This window comes from Hyalella azteca, unplaced genomic scaffold, assembly GCF_000764305.2.
Source record: "Hyalella azteca isolate HAZT.00-mixed unplaced genomic scaffold, Hazt_2.0.2 contig14215, whole genome shotgun sequence".
Classification (NCBI taxonomy): Eukaryota; Metazoa; Arthropoda; class Malacostraca; order Amphipoda; family Hyalellidae; genus Hyalella; species Hyalella azteca.
The window spans coordinates 398,297-416,231 of NW_025944107.1; the positions used below are offsets into that span (position 1 = coordinate 398,297).

At 38.0% G+C, this 17,935-nt stretch overlaps 1 protein-coding gene across 3 annotated transcripts in view; it reads left to right on the forward strand.

The window, feature by feature from the left end:
• LOC108668801 (organic cation transporter protein) overlaps positions 1–17,935 on the forward strand; it is a 106,476-nt gene that overhangs the window by 81,663 nt on the left and 6,878 nt on the right. Inside the window, exons 1-11 of one of the 3 annotated variants that reach the window (XM_047883986.1) lie at positions 1,000–1,174; positions 6,048–6,167; positions 8,930–9,035; positions 10,017–10,122; positions 10,465–10,568; positions 13,851–14,005; positions 14,330–14,504; positions 14,701–14,845; positions 15,150–15,307; positions 16,157–16,329; positions 16,766–16,824. In XM_047883986.1, coding sequence (XP_047739942.1) covers positions 6,098–6,167; positions 8,930–9,035; positions 10,017–10,122; positions 10,465–10,568; positions 13,851–14,005; positions 14,330–14,504; positions 14,701–14,845; positions 15,150–15,307; positions 16,157–16,329; positions 16,766–16,824 — 1,251 coding nt within the window. In that variant the 5' untranslated portion in view covers positions 1,000–1,174; positions 6,048–6,097. Of the gene's footprint in view, positions 1–999; positions 1,175–5,888; positions 6,168–8,929; positions 9,036–10,016; positions 10,123–10,464; positions 10,569–13,850; positions 14,006–14,329; positions 14,505–14,700; positions 14,846–15,149; positions 15,308–16,156; positions 16,330–16,765; positions 16,825–17,935 lie in introns of those variants that run through there. The other 2 variants (XM_018156053.2, XM_047883987.1) reach the window with 2 other exon arrangements.

Sequence of the window (17,935 nt, forward strand, 5' to 3'; positions counted from 1 at the left end):
GCCCACGCGTGTCACGGGGCAAAGCGCCCATGGTGAAGTCTTGTATTATACATCATTAGATTTGTCTCAATGACCTTTTCAAACTATGACTAGCTTTTTGAATCTGCACATAATATCTGGATTATGGACGAAACTGGAACGAAGTTTTTTTCTGATCAACTAAATATATTTTATCTAGTCAAGGATACATTTTTTCATGTTAAGGACGAATTTTTTATCGCAAAGATATCTTTTCCAAGTCAAGGATATATAATGTTATGTCAATGAAATATTTTTCTTCACATCAGTGATAGATTTTTTAAGCCAAGAGTATATTTTTTTCAAGTTATTGATATGATTTTTGAGTTGTTAATAAATGAATGAATGTCATTTTTTTATTACATTTTTCTTATTTTTAACTGTAAAGTGTTGTTTTATCATTTTTAAACGAAAAATATGCAATTGTGGTAAAGGGACCAATTAAGGGTGGGCGCCTTGCCCCAAGCCCATGGGCCCATTGCCCCAGGGGTGGGGCAATGGGCCCATTTTGACACTTTTTACAAAATAGTGTTTCATTAAAAATTGAATAACTCTATAGGCGTCTAATTCACATCATACATTCCTCATTAGTTGCACCTGTAAACAAAACAAAGAACCACCTCGTATCAATTAAAACTTCATCAAAAATTTAGTTTAAAAAAAGTGGGGGGCGCGCTGCCCCACGTTGCCCTATGCCCAATAAAAAGTAAAAACTACTGGCGAGAGTGAAATGAATTTAAATAATTAGGACATTTTCAAACTTTCGCATGTTAATTTTCGACCTTGCTATAACAATATAGTGGTATTAAGCGAGTGAATAAAAAAGGTACAATGTTACACTCGAGAGGTACAATGAAGCTGGTAAGTTGTGTTGGCAGTCACCGTGCATTCAATGTGGGTGTGTGAATGTGACGTTTAATGAAGCAGCTGTGCTTTAGCTGACACACTCTGTTTAAATGTTCATTTACGTGCAGACGCAAGCACACTCAAGTTGTGTGTTCATTTCTTTATATGTCGTCCACTCGCTCGGTTGGGTATAGGTTGGTAGAGAATGAACTAGTGTGGCAAAAAACTAGCTTGTGTACCGGTATAATATGTGTGTACCCGTATAATATTTTGACTTGAATTTTTTTCCTCCAGAATTACCGACTGGGAGGTAAGATATATGATGTACTTATACCAGCCTATGAAATTGTCTGAATGCATTTCATTACCATTTACGATTGTTTATTAAACAATTTTAATTTATTAAGAGCCGCGTCAAGAACTGATGTATTTGATGTCATTTCAAACTTCAAGAGAATCTCGGCTGCAGTAACATGCCGAGATTGATTTGAATTAACATTTTGCTTGAGTTCACCAGATTGCCCGAGAACCATTAGCAACTTCAATCTTTAAAAATGAAAAAAAAAATAAATTTTTATTGGTTGCGTGAGTGAAAATATCATCGTCGATGGTATTCAAGTAAATAATTGTCATAAGTTTTCGTTAGAAGGAAGAGAGGAAGTTATTTTCTTAGTTTACAACAATGCTTGACAGTCGAAATGCAATGATCAAACATAAGAGTACGAAATGAAATAAAATATAAGGGCAGCACCAGAAGAATAACAAATTATCATGTACGAGTACATATGACGGGCAAGTCATTAATATGATATAAAAATTTCGAATTAAAGCAAATAGTAGAGGTAGTGGAAGACGTGCAAATGTAGGTGGAACCATTTTGTGTAAAATTGGTCGCTGCCATCAGAAATGGCTTGATTTTTAATTTTAGATCTCAAAAACATTCGATTTAGTGAAGGGAAAGTACAAATGGATCGATTGAGAGAATACTATTATAAAAAAACAGGAAGAAGATAGAGGAGAATGTTTATTTTAATTAGGAAAATATATCAATGCACTGCTAGCATACGCAACTTAACATTTTACGCTTTATTACACTGATGCAAAATGGTAATTTTTTCGCAAATTTTACGCATCCGCAATAATTTATTCAGTATTACATGATCTACCTAAATCATAATCATGTGAGAGTTCCACCTTCCGAACTCCCAAATTTCTTATGGTTTCTTACCCAAACTACGAAAAAGTGATTTTATATAATATAGAATTACCGAATGCGATAATATTTCACGAGTATGCTTCAAAAATTGCACACCAGACTGCATAACACATTATTACATGGGTTCCGATAAATTGCGCAAGATGCTGCATGACAACTCTATACTTGAGTTGTCTGCAAAGATCTCACAAAGAACATTTATACGCGTTTCTTTTCTTCTCCTCAAATACGCGTTTCATTTCTTCTCCCCATGCACGCGTTTCATTCATCCTTCCGTAGAAGGGTTTGATTCATTCTCCACAAAAACGCGATTCACTCATTCTCTCCAAATACGTGTTTCATTCGAAGTCATTAAAGACGCGTTTCATTCATTCTTTTTAACGACGCGTGTCATTCGTTCTCCACAAAGACGTTTGTCAAATTATGAGCATCTGCGTTCGATTCTCGGAGCTGCCGTTGACGTTTGCAGGTATAGTTCATAGCGGTAAGTAATTTGATGTGAATATTTCCTCGATAATTGAATTTGTTAGGTTCTAAACGTTGCTAAATTCAATAAGATGTGAATGTGAAAAACTAATATCAATACAGACTGTTCTTCCATGAGAGAAGTGAGACTTAGAGAGAGAAGGAAAAATTTTTTAAATCGTGGTTGACAAACGGTAAGGCGTAACTGCCGCGTACACTGCCGGAGCCGCCCCATATGCAGAGCGAGCGTTGGGCAGGTTTGAGCAGGCGGTGCTCAGTGAGGGCTGCGTGTTGGCAGGACAGAGCACACCTAGGCAGGTACTCAGAGGTTAATTATAAGTGCTGCTACGCGGCTGACGATATCGTCTTTAATGCGGACATTTCTGCACTATCGCGACTTTGTCGCGTCCCTACGTCGGCTCTACAGCCGGCGACGGCCTGCTCTATTCCCTGCCCTAAATTTTAACTGGGTAGCTATCCTGTTCTGTACAACTTCCAATTTATACAGCTCGCCATCATTTCATGCAATAACGTCCATTCCATATATTATTCCAGGTACCGCCATACTTTTCCATACTTCTCTTAGAACATCATATTTACGTGCCTTCACTCTTACTGCACTGCCCAGTATTCCTAACCACTGATTTGCTTTACTGAGACTCATCGCTTTAGTTCACTCACATCCTTTTTGGTCAATACTCATTCCCAAGGATCTGTACTCAATTGACATCACAATCGCATTTCCTCCCAGCTGCCACACTCTATGCACATCATCAGCTGTTTCATTCACAACGAGCACCTGACTCTTCTCTGGGCTAAAGCGCACAAAAATTCTTGCCACACTCAGTTATACAGTAAAGCATACTATGAATTAAGTTCAACCAAATTTTCGCTCATTATTACTGTATTATCAGCATAAAGTGGCATTTTTAGTCATTCGTCTCCTACAGTCACTCCCACATCCATTCTTCTCAGTCTAGCAGCCATCTCTTCAGTGTATATGCTGAAGAGAAATGGAGACAGGATACATCCTTCTCGTTTACCCCCAGCGCACATCACCCTGTCTTCAAGCCTAAATTCTGCTCGAGTATTTACATACAAAATTTTAACTATCCTCACACACCTTTCACTCACATCAATTTTTTCTAACATCTGGCACAAAAATTTTCAATAGACCATATCATATGCTTTTTCTATATCTATGAATGCCAAGTAGACTCTCCATCCATCTCTTTTCAATTTTTCGATCAATTCATTCACAACAAATATGTTATCTTTGCTCTTCTGTCACACCTGAACCCATTCTGCTCCTCACCAAGTATACTCTTCCGTGCTTCACACATATTTGCATTCGCTCGTTCAAAACTGAACAGAAAATCTTGCAACAGGTGTCAGCAGGAGCAATTGGCCTGTAGTTTTTCAGCTCCTAGTTGCTCTTGTGGCCTCCATTGTGCAACAAGGTTACCTTGCTTTCATTCCATGCATCAGGTACACATTCACGTGTCAGAACGAAATTGAATAGATCAGTCAGTCTGCCAATCGCACTCCCACCTCCCACCTCCATCCCGTCCATTCCACTCAGGCCATTATGTTTTAGTGAGATGACATTTTCAGCTGGCATAAATTCCTCATTCACCCCACTTATGTCTTCCCAGAATTATTTCACAACATACCATTTCTTCAATTCTTTCAGGCATACCATATGCATCCACCTCTCTATCCATTCATGATAAATTCGTTTCGCTTATACTCCCACACTTACCCTGACTCCAAACAAACCCTTCCGGACCTAACCTAACCTCATTAGCTGCAGTAAGGTAGACAGCGGAGTAAGTGGGACGCTGAAGCCTGTCATTGGCTGCAGCAAGGTGGGGAGTTGGGGTAAGTGTGGAGGTAGGCGCATGCTGGGATGTAGCCTCCTTGAAGACTATACTCCACTATATAGTGGCTGCGGGCATACGGCGCTACTGCTACGGCTTATGGCCAGACTAAAAGCGTTGATATTGACGCTAACTAACGCTTGTGAAAGCTGCGACAATACAACAGTATGTATATGTATTTCTAACAGTAGCCGCAGTAATTGCCACGCACACCCAGTAGCTGCGTCAAAGCGCACATCCAGAAGCTGGAAATATACGGTATATCATGTTTTCTTAATAGTAATAAAGGCATCGAGTTGGATATGCCATCTCAGGCCTGTCGCCAATTTTGAATTCAAATAGTTTTAAATTTATTAATTAATTAATTTAAATCTTGCTGTTAACTAGCCTGCCACATCAGTGAAAGCCGACTAGCTGTTTTCGACCATAATTTTAGCAGGTAGACAAGATTGAACCAGAAACTCACTGCTTCAACCATGGCTTTAAGCACTTAGAAGAAAGACTAGGCTATATCAGGTGTATTGCCGATTCTAGACATCTCAGAACCATAATTGCCCCCGCTAGCTGGGTCTCAAATCTTCAATTTTCTAATTCAATTTTGGTGATAGTTACCACTCGGCCCAAACCCAGTGAATAAAATCAGCGGTGCCAGCATTGATTAGACCAAAATCTGGACTGTCGCAGATAATTAATCTATTAACAAAGGTTTAGCTGAATTAAAGGAAGTAGAAACGTAAAGAGTCTGTTGGATAAATTTGCTTCACTCTGTGACTCTTACTCAAATAAAAGTTAAGTGCTATTCTAAAAAAGAGATAAGAAAATGTTTGAAATTTTTACCTTAAATTCCAGCCATTGTACGTGTCTATTTTCACAACAAGGAACGATGAGACGTTCCAATGAAATATCCCTAAAAGAAGGCGCCAGTTGAAACAAAAAATTAGGCGCCGCAATTCAGGCAGCTGCAAACAAGTAAAGAAATACAGAGGGCTCAATTAACAGGAGTTCGAATATCTTTCTCTCTTTCCACTGGTCGTAAAGTGAACCACGAGGCATGGGGATTTGTCGAGATCAACCGAAGAGAAATAGAAGAGAAGGTCTCCGTATTTTAAGAGTTCGGTTCATAGAAGAAAGCAGCATGCATAAAACTGAATCGGAAAGGTTAATCATAAAAATTAATTACATTAATTGATTATGAGGATGAGAGTTAAACACGAACCATTAACTCAAATAAAATAAGTCAACTGAGGGTGAAATTCAGTCATGTCCTATGACTCATCCAATACGGCATATGCGGTAAAAACTGGTATTTCTTAAAGAAAATAAGAATTTGCTGATTTTACCTATGGTTTACAAGAATATATGCGAGTGTAGTGGGACACAACCTGAACAGGACAACAATAACAAAAAGCTGCTCAACAGAGAGCTTTGCATCAAAAGTCAGATGGCTAATCTACTTATTTCCACTTCTATTTTCCGAAGAAGCTCATGCAGAATATAAGTTTGGTCGTTACCCGCTATTTGCAATAAGTAAATACTATTGTATTAACCAGCTTGCAAAGGCTATTGTCGATCATATAACCCCTCTCTTAAAACGAGTCAATGATACGATAGATCCATATCAGCAGACGCAACTGTTCAACAAGGCGGCGGCGACAGACTGCGATTCAGCGACATGGACGAGATCATCACCTCGCTGGGTGTGGGTCCAGCAACATACCTGTTATTCGCAGTCGCGTCCTTGGGTGAGTATCAATTCTGCGTTGAGGAATTTATTCTTCGTCGAATTCATAAAATTAAAGTCGTCTTTAATTAGGTAACCGATGCAATAATAGACTGCCGTTCGGCTTGCTGATTGACACAACAGTTCACGATATTATTGACGATGTTTCTGATGAAAGTCTCGTTGATTGTAATAGAAGTAGATGGAACAATCATTAATTAGTTCATGACTAACCCATGAGTAACCCGCAGCATATAAATATCCGAATCGCATATTTGACATTTTCAAAATGCAATATGAACTTGAGTGGCGTGTTTTACAATGAAAATTGAATTCCTTGTTTCCCGTGTACAGTAAGTATTTCGCAATTAATATTACAGGGGTTATATCATTTTGATTGAATGTTAACCCTGAGATTTACGCACCATTCCCATGCAGACTGCAACTGAGTAGACTTGAATATAGCGTGAGAGCAGAGGTGGGCAGTAGCGCGCTGCATGTAGCGGCCGCTACTAGCGGTCGCTACATTTTCAGTAGCGGTAGCGGTAGCGGCTCTACATTTAAGGGAATGTAGCGGTAGCGGTAGCGCCCGGTACATATTTAAGTAGCGATACGAGGTTTTGCCGCAACAGCGCTATACCGCTACATTTATAGATAAAGTCTTTAAATTTTACTTAAGGGGACCGGCTACCCTCCAACAAAACTTTTTTGTTTACAGACGGATCGTTTTGAAACTTGGTACACATATGTAATACAGAAATCTAAGACCTTTTTGTTCGTGTAAATTAAAAAAAATGAAAGAAAACGTGGAATTAATAGAAAACGGCATATAAGGGGTACTCTAAAAAAGTTTGTAACTTTTGCAAATCACATGCTACAATGTCGAGACACATATCATTCGATTTGTAACAACAATATCTAGCGACTGTAGAACCCCGATTTTTTATTTTTTTTCATTTTTTCGCGTTCTACCCATTTTTTAGGGATGTAAGATGGTTTAGTTTATTGTAGTTTATTGATATTGATATTAAAATGTAGGGGGCACTGGGATATTCTGGTTTGTAGCTTTTAAACGAGTGCAAACACTTTTTAATTAACGAGAGTAATGATCTATATATACAGATTTAATTCAAACAAATCTTTGTACATATTGTTAAAAAATGTTCATATATATATTTTTAAATATGTCTTAAGCAAAAATTATAGCACGCACAGACATGCGGTAAACTGCGTTAGACGCGCCTTTTCAGCAGCTACAAAATGAGTCAAGAAAACGGTAAAGCCAAAATTTCCGATTTTTAGGGTAGCCGGTCCCCTTAATAGTATCAAATATTATTTAAAAACCAGCATGATACATACATAATATAAATTACAGAATAAAACTGTACGAAAGATTTCGGTGTAATGTTGTCAACCTCAGCCTGTTACTAGTGTCAACACGTTAGTTGTTACTTGTTAAGTTGTTACCAGTTACCACTTACAGGTTATTTTCATCTTTCTGTTTGCTTACAGTTATTTTTACACAGTTATTTTTATGTTTCACCTTCTCTACATGGATGTCTACTTTAATCTACCAATCTCAAAAATAATCCACATATATATACAAAAAATACTGATTTTTATATGTATATGTGGATAATTTCTTAGATTGGTAGATTCAAGTTCACATCCATGTAGGGAAGGTAAAACATAAAAATAACTGTAACTTTTATTTACTGTATCTAACCCTGGGGTAACCCATACTAGTTCGGTTAGGAAAATTGCAATGAAGTTGCATTGAAATGTTTTAAAATTGTTTTATTATCATTAGATGTTAATGAGTAAATCCCAATAGCAGAACAATAAATATTTAGAGATTTCCAATAATTTTGGCCATTGTAGCGGCTAATGTAGCGCGCTACATTTTACTGTAGCGGTAGCGGTAGAGCCCGTTACAATCTAGTGGGTGTAGCGGTAGCGGTAGCACCCGTTACATTTAGAGCATGTAGCGGTAGCGGTAGCGCCGCTACATTTCCAAGTAGCGCTGCCCAGCTCTGCGTGAGAGATTGTGTGAAAAAAAGCAATGGTTTTTATCCCCACTCTTAGTGTTCTCCAGCCGTAAAATCTTAAATCACAACAAATATGAAATTTTACCGACTTATGCATCCATAAATGTTCCATTTCAGTAACATAGACATGATGAACATTCATAAGCAGAAGGTAACAAGTCCAATGCTATATAAATATTTTAATGGATAAACAGTTGGGTGGTTAAGAATTTTTAAAGCTACATTTTTTCACTAATAATATAAATAAAAATAAAAAGAATATGGACGGGTCAAGTTAAATTTTTTACAACCGTAAAATTTTGCACCTAAAATTACGAAATGAAAACCAAGTGTCTAGGTTGATTGTACACACATTGCGTATACTGGTGCAACTAAGTATACTATATGAACTCGACACCACTTGGGAGTCGTGAATACTCACTCAAACTTCAATAAAATTTGTTTAATTTTCTTATGTTCAGTTCAATTTTTTAGCCTTAACCGCACAAAAGATGGATGTGCCATGAAAATATCTATTTTATTGTTTGACTGAATTACTTGGTTCTTGCATGCAGGAGCCATGAGGACAAACAAAACTATTTTGATAATTTAACTTCATGACAAATAGAACTATTTAGCATAGATATTCCATGTATTCCATGCCTTAAATTCCAGCTTTTCCGCACAGTAACTCTACCCATTTCACGTATTTAACATTTACAAATCTAACGCATTCTCTATAATGGGCACCATACAGGACCAATGTCGGAGGTGGTTAATCTCATTGGATCCCAGTTCATATCTCCGCCAGTTCAGTTTACCTGTCTCGACCGCCATCAATCGGACGTCATTGTAACCAACACGTACGTGCATAGTCCTTAACATGGCGAAGGCAGAGGAAAGTTATGTCTTTTAATTTAAAGTGCAATCAAGTTACATTTAGACGTTTACAAATTCATGCTGATAGGGCAACGATGTGGTATTGAGTGGCCTAATCATTTGAATTCTGAGGTATAAGATTTAGTAAAATTTTGCTTTAATTTGCATAAGACATTATGAGGAATTAGAAGAAGTTATGCTTCGTTCAGGTGAATCGTTAATTATTAAGATAAGTCATTGCATATTTATAGAAATAGTGTAAACTTAGGAGAATCCTCCAACAATTGATTGATTTTTGCGTTAGTTAACTCTTCGAATACGGAGCCCTGCATGACCGAAGGGTCAAAATAGTCTGGCTGTAATAAAAGTAATCACAGAATAAAATTGGCAATCACTCGTTAATTAAACGTTTGTTTAGATTGGCACACGATATATATAATATGGACATGTTAATTGATATAATCACTCTATGTCTTATTTGATCTCGTACAATACAAAATGATGAAATGCACTTGATGATAAACAAGCCCGTGGTATTTACGATAATGGAGTTTTAGTATATAACGCATGTTAACTACGTGCAAGTGAACTTGATGGGTCCTGCCTGCGAGTTCATGTTAAATGTAAACGTTGTAAGAGCACCTAACAAATTCTCCCACATTAAGTCCCATGCCCAAGTCCACTTCACTCTACCCAAGTCTTACAATGGAGACAGCTGCGCAGGACAGATACGCAAATTCTCTTAACAAACCGTCACGTAAATCATTGTCCTTCTCTAAAAGTCATTATATCTAATTGGTTTGAATTAGCTAGCAATCCAAAGGGGCGTAGCGAGAATTTTCAATGATCAAAGTCCTACTCCAAATAAATCACAACTTGAGTGAGTTATATTATCTTATATTGTTCACCACAGAATAAGTCTCTAATTGAGTGAGCAAAATAATCTTATTTATTCCCAAATGCAGTTCGGAATGCATCGTGGTATCGGCAGGAGGAGAGTCAAACGAAACACGAAGCTGCAAACTTTATCAATTTTCACATGAAATTCATCACTTCACCCTGACAGAAGAGGCGAGTAATTTCATTGCCTTCAATGGAATATCATAAATTAAACATTATAAATAGTTATAGGTTCGTCGAAGATGAAAGTGAATTTTTAATTACTTGAATTTTCCAATTCCAACCTATAAACTTCAACATTAGTCCATTCTAATTGATCAAATGAAATTGCATATATTGCTGCATTTAATATGTTTAATATGTTTAAAATACTGACATTCTAAACTATACGCATTTTTAGTTGGATGCTACGAGTCAATGCCTCAAAAAGCTGTTTAATAGGAACTTAGAAATGAATAAATAATATAATCTTATTTTAATTACCGTTGTAACATATGCTACGTCTCGCTACAGTTTGAGTTGGTGTGTTCGGAAGCCTACGTCCGAGAACTCTTTCAAATGCTGTTCACAATTGGCTGCATGGTGGGCTGTCCTGTCGGAGGGCTGCTGGCCGACAAGTGAGGGAATAGAATTTTCCGTCTCTTAAGGCTCTGATTGAGAACCGCGAGGCCTCGAACAGGCTCGGCTCTTCCCTATGAGTTTCTTCACAAATTAGGCTGAACTTTACTGCACTCTTAAATGAGATGGCGATATGGACTTTTCCATGTTTACCCAGTTATTTATTTACAAACGGTGGCCAGAAACAAAAAATATGTAAAATTTGTTTTAAAAGAGTTATAATGAAAGGAATTTTAAAGAAACTTTGAATATTATTGTTCACCAAGTCTGCGACTTTCTTACTTTTTTCGAGATGTATGCGGGTTGTAATTTTAATTCTCCATTGGATGTTATACTCGGCATTCCATGATCAGCCTCCTTGTTGTAGAGATTATCTACCAAAAAATAGTTATGATCGAGCCTGCTGATACGCGGAGGGGAAATACCGCATACAAACTGCTCAAATGCAGACGTTGTGGAATACATGAGGGGAAAGAGACGTCGTAAATTACTGAACTGTCAGTTCACGACGGGCGGCGTGGTGAAGGCGAACTCAATGAGGGGCGAGGAATAATACGCGGCCAGTGGTCGGCCTAGTCCAATTAGTTATAGCCGACCGCTGGCCATTCCTCGGCCACCTGAAAGCGACCAGTTGCCGCAAGAAGTTGGCTTGCTATAGGATATCATATCACAAAGAGTACAAGCTCGAGGGTAGCGACTAGCCGAGCTTCGGGCAAATCAAGAATTTCACACGATGGTCGCAAAAACTTCGCTCTCAGACTTTGCTGCATTCTGACTACAAGCCTTAAGGCTTGTAGTCAAAATGCAGCTTTGCTTAAAGACTTTGCTGCATTCTGACTACAAGCAGTCTATATCCTCCTATCTGAATTAAAACTCTTTTAATACAAAGCTTACATATTTTTTGTTACTGGTCGACTCTTATAAATAAATAGCTGGGTAAGTATGGAAAAATCCATATCGCCATCTCATTTGCGAGTGGAGTAAAGTCTATCCTAATTAGTGAAGAAACGCTTAGGGAAGAGCCGAGCCTGTTCGAAGCCTCTCGGCTTTCAATCAGGGCCTTAAGTCCGGGTATTGTATGACCTGTAAATAAAAACTCTGCTGCAAATCATTGAATCATTCGTGTTTCATCGGTAACAGTCATTAAAGGGCATCATGAGACTTCATTAATTAGACTGAAGGTACATTGTTGTTTAGGCTGGTGGAGATTTTGCAAATTTGAGACTAGCCTTGATTAGTTTCAGTCAAGAAGTTCATGGCTTTTTGTACGTCTTGATGTTAAAGAGAATATGACCTTATATAAAGAAACCCGCACTTTGTCTCATTATTATGATGGCCGCTCTGTCGAAAATATTCATGCAATCAATTCACGAATTCTAAATGATATTAATTGATCTATGTGGTGCTCGATGGCTCATAAAGCCCATAGTTCTTACTTGGTTTTTAATAAACTTGATAAACGCCTAAAATGAGAGGGCATACACGCCGATCGCAAATATTGACAGTAGTCAAATTTTGAATCAATGACTGATACCTTCATGTAATTAGAATACTGATTACATTCAATGAACTGATGTATAAAATTGAACCCACTTATGCATTCATATTTTACAATGTCATATTACACAGCAGGAGCAAAAGTCGCCTAATGCATGGGTGGAATGAATTTAATGAGAAAGTTTCACTTCCATAAATACTTAATTCTGATAATTGAGGTCTTGTTAAAAAAATAAACAAGTCACATAAACAATATCGTAGTCATTCCATTTTGCTCATGCCATTCGTAACAGTCACTCAATTTATCGCAGGCATTTCAATTCGTCGTTACCAATTTTTTGTAGGTAGTTGGAATGATTCATCATGTAGCAGGCATTAAGGCCCCTTTCCACTACGGGACTGATTCTGAAGGATTGAGATTGGCCTGGGACCAATAAGCAACATGGCTGGACTTGAAAACTGGCGTGCGCGTTTCCACTACACACGTGTGCTGGGACTGAGACTGACCGTCTGGGCTACCGCACTCGCTGGCCTTTGAAGTTTGAAGATAGATTATGCTGCCGCTCTTGCTTTTACTAGCTGTTGTCACTATGCACAGGAGGAAACAAAGATCTATTTACCTAATAGCAGTTATGAAACGCAAGAATGGTTTCAAACTTCTCATTAACATAGTTTATCCGTGTAATAACATGCATTCACCATCGGGATTAAGAAACAGCATTATCTTATTATACCTTTAATGTGTCGAGAAAATTAAATGTAATAAATACGTCACAATGTTTAAGGGGACCGGCTACCCTCCGTAAAAACTTCTACAGTTATTATCCGATCATCATGAAACTTCACATACATACGTAAAATGTAAAAATAAGAACATTTTGCTTCTATGAATTTTTCGAAAAAAATGATAGAAAACGTGAAATTCATAGAAAACGGATAAAAGGGGCACTATAGAAAATCTATCTCCTGCAAATATCATCCTACAACATCGAGACACGTATCATTCGGTTCGTAAGGACCATACCTAAAAATTTGATGATCACTTTTCTCATTTTCCCCTTAGTTTTTTTTATGAGCGTTTTATCCCATTTTTCTCATTTTTCCCCCCTCCCCCCCAACCAGTGAATCTATGTCAATAAACAGATAAAATCGGTCAATGATAATTGATAAGTTAGGATGTATTATTTCCATTTTTCGATGTTCGTGGATGGATATAATTTCTGCATTTATTTACTTATTTTCTCTAATTCTCAAAATTCTGTCTCTGTGAAAAGAGCTTTTTACTTGCCAGAAGCAAGGTGCCTCTCTCTATAAATCGATAAGCCTTTCAGTGACATCTCTGCTTCAGTCTCCGTCGTGCGACATGGTCAGTTAAAAGCAAAGAGGCAGGCAATGGTGCGTCTATTGGAGCGCCCGCCCAGCACACAACCTCCTTGAACGAAAGTCACAGCGACACTGCCAATTGCCCGTCACGCAAGTCCAGTAAAAGATTGAACAGCGCTTGACTCCCCGTCACTCCAGTCTCGATGGTCGGGACTGCCTCAGTCCGGACTGAAAAAGCCAGTTTTTCAATCGTCAGTCTCGCAGAGTCTCATAGTGGAAACGGGCCTTTACACTCTGACTTTCTCCTAGACTAAGACTCAAATGAACCCAGATTCATCCCTATATTATAAAAATAGACATTACAGTTAAAATTTTAGTAGTCCTTCAATCGACGTGGAATGCTATTTCAAATCACAGTAAAAGTTACAAGATGTCGCTTCATAAAGCACGTGTTTCGCCAGGCTCGGTCGACAACCCACCGTGTGGTACGGCTCGGCACTGGTGACATTTTTCACCACACTCCTAGTCACTATACCGAACATGACAAGCATCCTAGTCTGCCGATTCTTCATCGGTTTATCCACAATGTTTATAATTTCTCCTGTATACACCATAGGTGAGTTACTGAGCTCATTTAAGATGTTAAAGACATATGAAGCTCAGTGTCACTTCACTGGAATGAGGTTTTGAAACAGGAGTGGTTAAGGTCACCAAGATTGAAACAGCGAGTTGTAGATTCGAAATCCGCAGAATGTTGTGGTTTATTATGGTCGAAACCAGCAGGTTACCTGGTGTTACGAATCAACGACAGGCTAGCATGGCCTAATCAATGCTGATACCACTGAATCCTATATTATCATTGAATGTTATGGTGTCTTAAATTCCCACTTACCGTTACTGTTATGTAATTGTTAATCGTTCAACTTGTAATTATGTGCAGGTTTCGAATTCTGCCCGACGCCCTTGCGGTCGGCGTTCGGCGTATGCGTGGCTTTGCCATACGCCGTAATGCTGAGCCTGTTTGCCGGACTGGCTTATGCATGTCCGGACTGGCGGATGCTACAGCTCGCTGGTTCCTTCCCTCTCGCATTACTGCTTCTTTTAAGTAATCCTTTGTGAGTAAATGCATGTACCCTACTATTGTTATGGACTTCTAGGTTATCCTCATAAGTAAGCATTCTTCACGAAGCATGCAAGCTCACGTTTTATGTTATAACAATCATAACTCAAATTCTTAAATTTTTCAAATTCGTTGGTCAAGATGTGATGAAAATGTAACCCCAGTTCCATTACTTTCCCGCCTATGTGCAGTTTAGTGAAAGAATCTCCACGTTGGCTTGTTACTCGGGGACGGCTTAAAGAAGCCGAAGCATCGCTGCTCCGAGTCGCGAAGTGGAATAAAACGACGTACAACTTGCCAGACAATTTGATGGGCGTCCTGGAAGGCATTTATGCGGTAAACATTTAGGGGCTGAACCCTCCAACATAAAAGAGGCCGAATACAACGTTTCTCATCTTACACTCTCACGAATATCAAAGTGTTTCTGGTTTAAGCTAAAGATAATCTTTCTCTAGCTGTTTCTTTTCTCCGGTGGGACTGTGCAACATCACTCACGGTTAAATTCCAATCGAAATAATGTATAGTGAATTAACACAAATAATATAATTATGACCATCTTCATAAAATCTTCATTAATTCCGTAAAAACGTCCACCCGAGATACTTAGAATAAAACAGTTGCACTTGCTTTTCGAGCACAGAAAGAATGCGAGGAGAAACCATCTTCTACGCTCCTATCCCGCTTCAAGTCTCTGGTGTCGTCGCCGTACCTGCGCAGAGTGACCGGCATTCTGGTGCCTGTGTGGCTGATGCAGAGTTGCCTGTACATCAGCATACCGCTCAGCGCTGACCAATTCGCGTACGTTAAAGGCATCAAAAATCAATTCACGACTATTCTTATTTTATCGTACAATTTTTCATCGTTTAGAAGTGTTATTCCACGACTAAATAATCGGGATACAAAGGATGTAGGTCTAAGCAATGCAATTAATTTTTACTAATTAGATTAATCAAAATTATAACTTTTTTAGCGTGTCAAGGTAAAGGACGACGGCTATGATTACAATTTAAAGAACTAGGCAAAATTACTGCTGCCACAATATTGTAAAATTCGTTTCTAAATCATATATAATGAGTTCCTTCATATAAATGAGTCACTTTCAAATTTCAGCTCATATAGTTAAAAAATTAGTGCATCAACGAAAAAACGATCTGAGCGGAAAAACATTTTAACTGTTTGCCTTCCCATGTAACACAATGGTATTTACATCTTCCGAATCTAATACCGCGTTGGCAACAAAAAATCTATATATATCCTTCGGAAAAAATTAAAATTATAACTTTTGCGTGCAAAAATTGGTAAGGTTTCGCCTAACCGATTTTCAGTAAGATAATATTTTAGGTACAAACAGGTACGAATGGGACTTTTGCAAAGCAGAGAGCACAAATAAAAAAATTGAATACTAAATGTGATTTGCATGTTAACCAGTGGAATTATCGGAGCCAGAGTGAATGTAAGTTTTCAATTTTGATTTTGATCAATTATAAAGACTTTAATGAGGTATTAATCTACTTAAGAATCGTCAAACAATGAGAAATAATTTCAATTGTAATTTCGGCTTATGACGGCACGACTAAATACAAAACACTGAAGTTAATTATGGCCATGATCTTAGTAATGCAACGATGGCACCCTTACTCCCTTCAGCTCACCTTATGTGGCTATGGCCGTGTTGGGTGTTGCGGAAATCCCTGCCTATACGGTCACGGCTCCCATCACTGCGAGGCTGGGCAGGAAAAAGTTCCTCATAGGAGGACTTCTTCTCACATGTGCTCTGCAAATCCTCGTCGTGGTTCTCACTGTCATAGGATACCAAAATTGTGAGTAGTTACTAGATTTACGTAATTAAGTCTCTATGACGAGCTAAAAATTATGACAAAATTTAAGCTAAGCAATCAAAAATACAATATTCCATATTCATTGAATTCAAGCGATACTGTTGTGTGTTTTGAACGTTGATCGTTCGAATCACACAACATATCTATCTATTTTAGTTATCATATTTTAGTTATATCTTTCTAATTTGATAGACAACTAAAAATGCTGCACTAAGCAATGCCGACAATTGAAATAAACACTGCGATTGCAGACGTGATGCCATAGTTTATATATAGTCAAACTGAATATTCCAGGATGAGAAAATGAAAAATAAATGAAGTGAGAAGTATATATACAAATATTAAATATATGAATAAATATGAGTAAATAAATAAATAAATGATAACAATATAAATGATAACATCGAAATAATTTCAGATTGGCTGAACATTGCGCTCAGCGCATCCGGGTACACGATGATCTGCAGCGTTTTTCAGGTGCGATGACGCGTTAATTATAGAACCAAGTTGATTATTTTGTGTGTACATTACTTTTGACCGAATGAAATTACAAATTCTAATAAGAGTTCTTGATAATTTAAGGCTTCACCAGCAACAAAAACGCATAGCCTTTTTTATGCAATTATTTCATGGGCAAATAATGTAACTAGCACGGTCGCATTAATAAGTTTCCACAGAGACATGAAAAAGATTGTAGTGGGAATATATAGCTTCAAATGAACTTCAATTGCACATCCGATGACTTTGACTAAGCCAACATAAATCTGAGTTTTCAGTTTTGTTAAAAAGTTCATGATTTGCCTTGAAATACCAGTCGTTGAATGAGTTGCAGTGCCGCATCAACCCAAATTTTCTCAATTTATATAATTAATTCATCCGTTAAGCCGTGGTCGAGAGAGGACGCTCGTGCTCGTGGTCCCAAATTTCTAAATTTCAAAAAGCTGTAAAATGTTTTTACACGAACTCGGATTCCGTTTTGAACAAAAGAAGTGAACTATTAAGTGTGATTGAAAACGAGCGCATAGACATTATTTGTATTAAAGAAATTTCCCCCCTAAAAATCGCGGGGGGAAAATTTTACCTGTTGAATTTCAGTTGCCAGGTTTTGATTGTTTTCATAACTTAAATGAAGAGCAGTGCAGTAGAGGTGTAGCTTTGTGGGTTAGAACCTCTTATGGGGCCCAGCAAGTCAAGTTATCTGCAGAACATCAATCAGCTAGAGAATCAGTGTGCGTGCGAACTTACTCTAAAAGGCAAAGATAGCCTCCTCATAGGCGTCGTGTATAGATCACCTAACAGTTCTTCTGATAACGATAAAGTACTAAACAGTCTTTTACCGAGCATGACTTTCCGTAGGTCACACACGTTGATCGATGGTGATTTTAATCATCCAGAGCCAGACTGGATAGATGGATCCTCTCCAAGGGAAGAGAATCACCCAGCATCCTTGTTCATGGAGTCAGTAAGAGACTCCTTCCTAGTCCAGCACGTTACCAAACCAACCCATTATAGAAGTAAACAGACTCCCAATATTCTAGACCTGGTGTTTACCAGTGATGAATCAATGTTGGATGAGCTTCGTCACGAG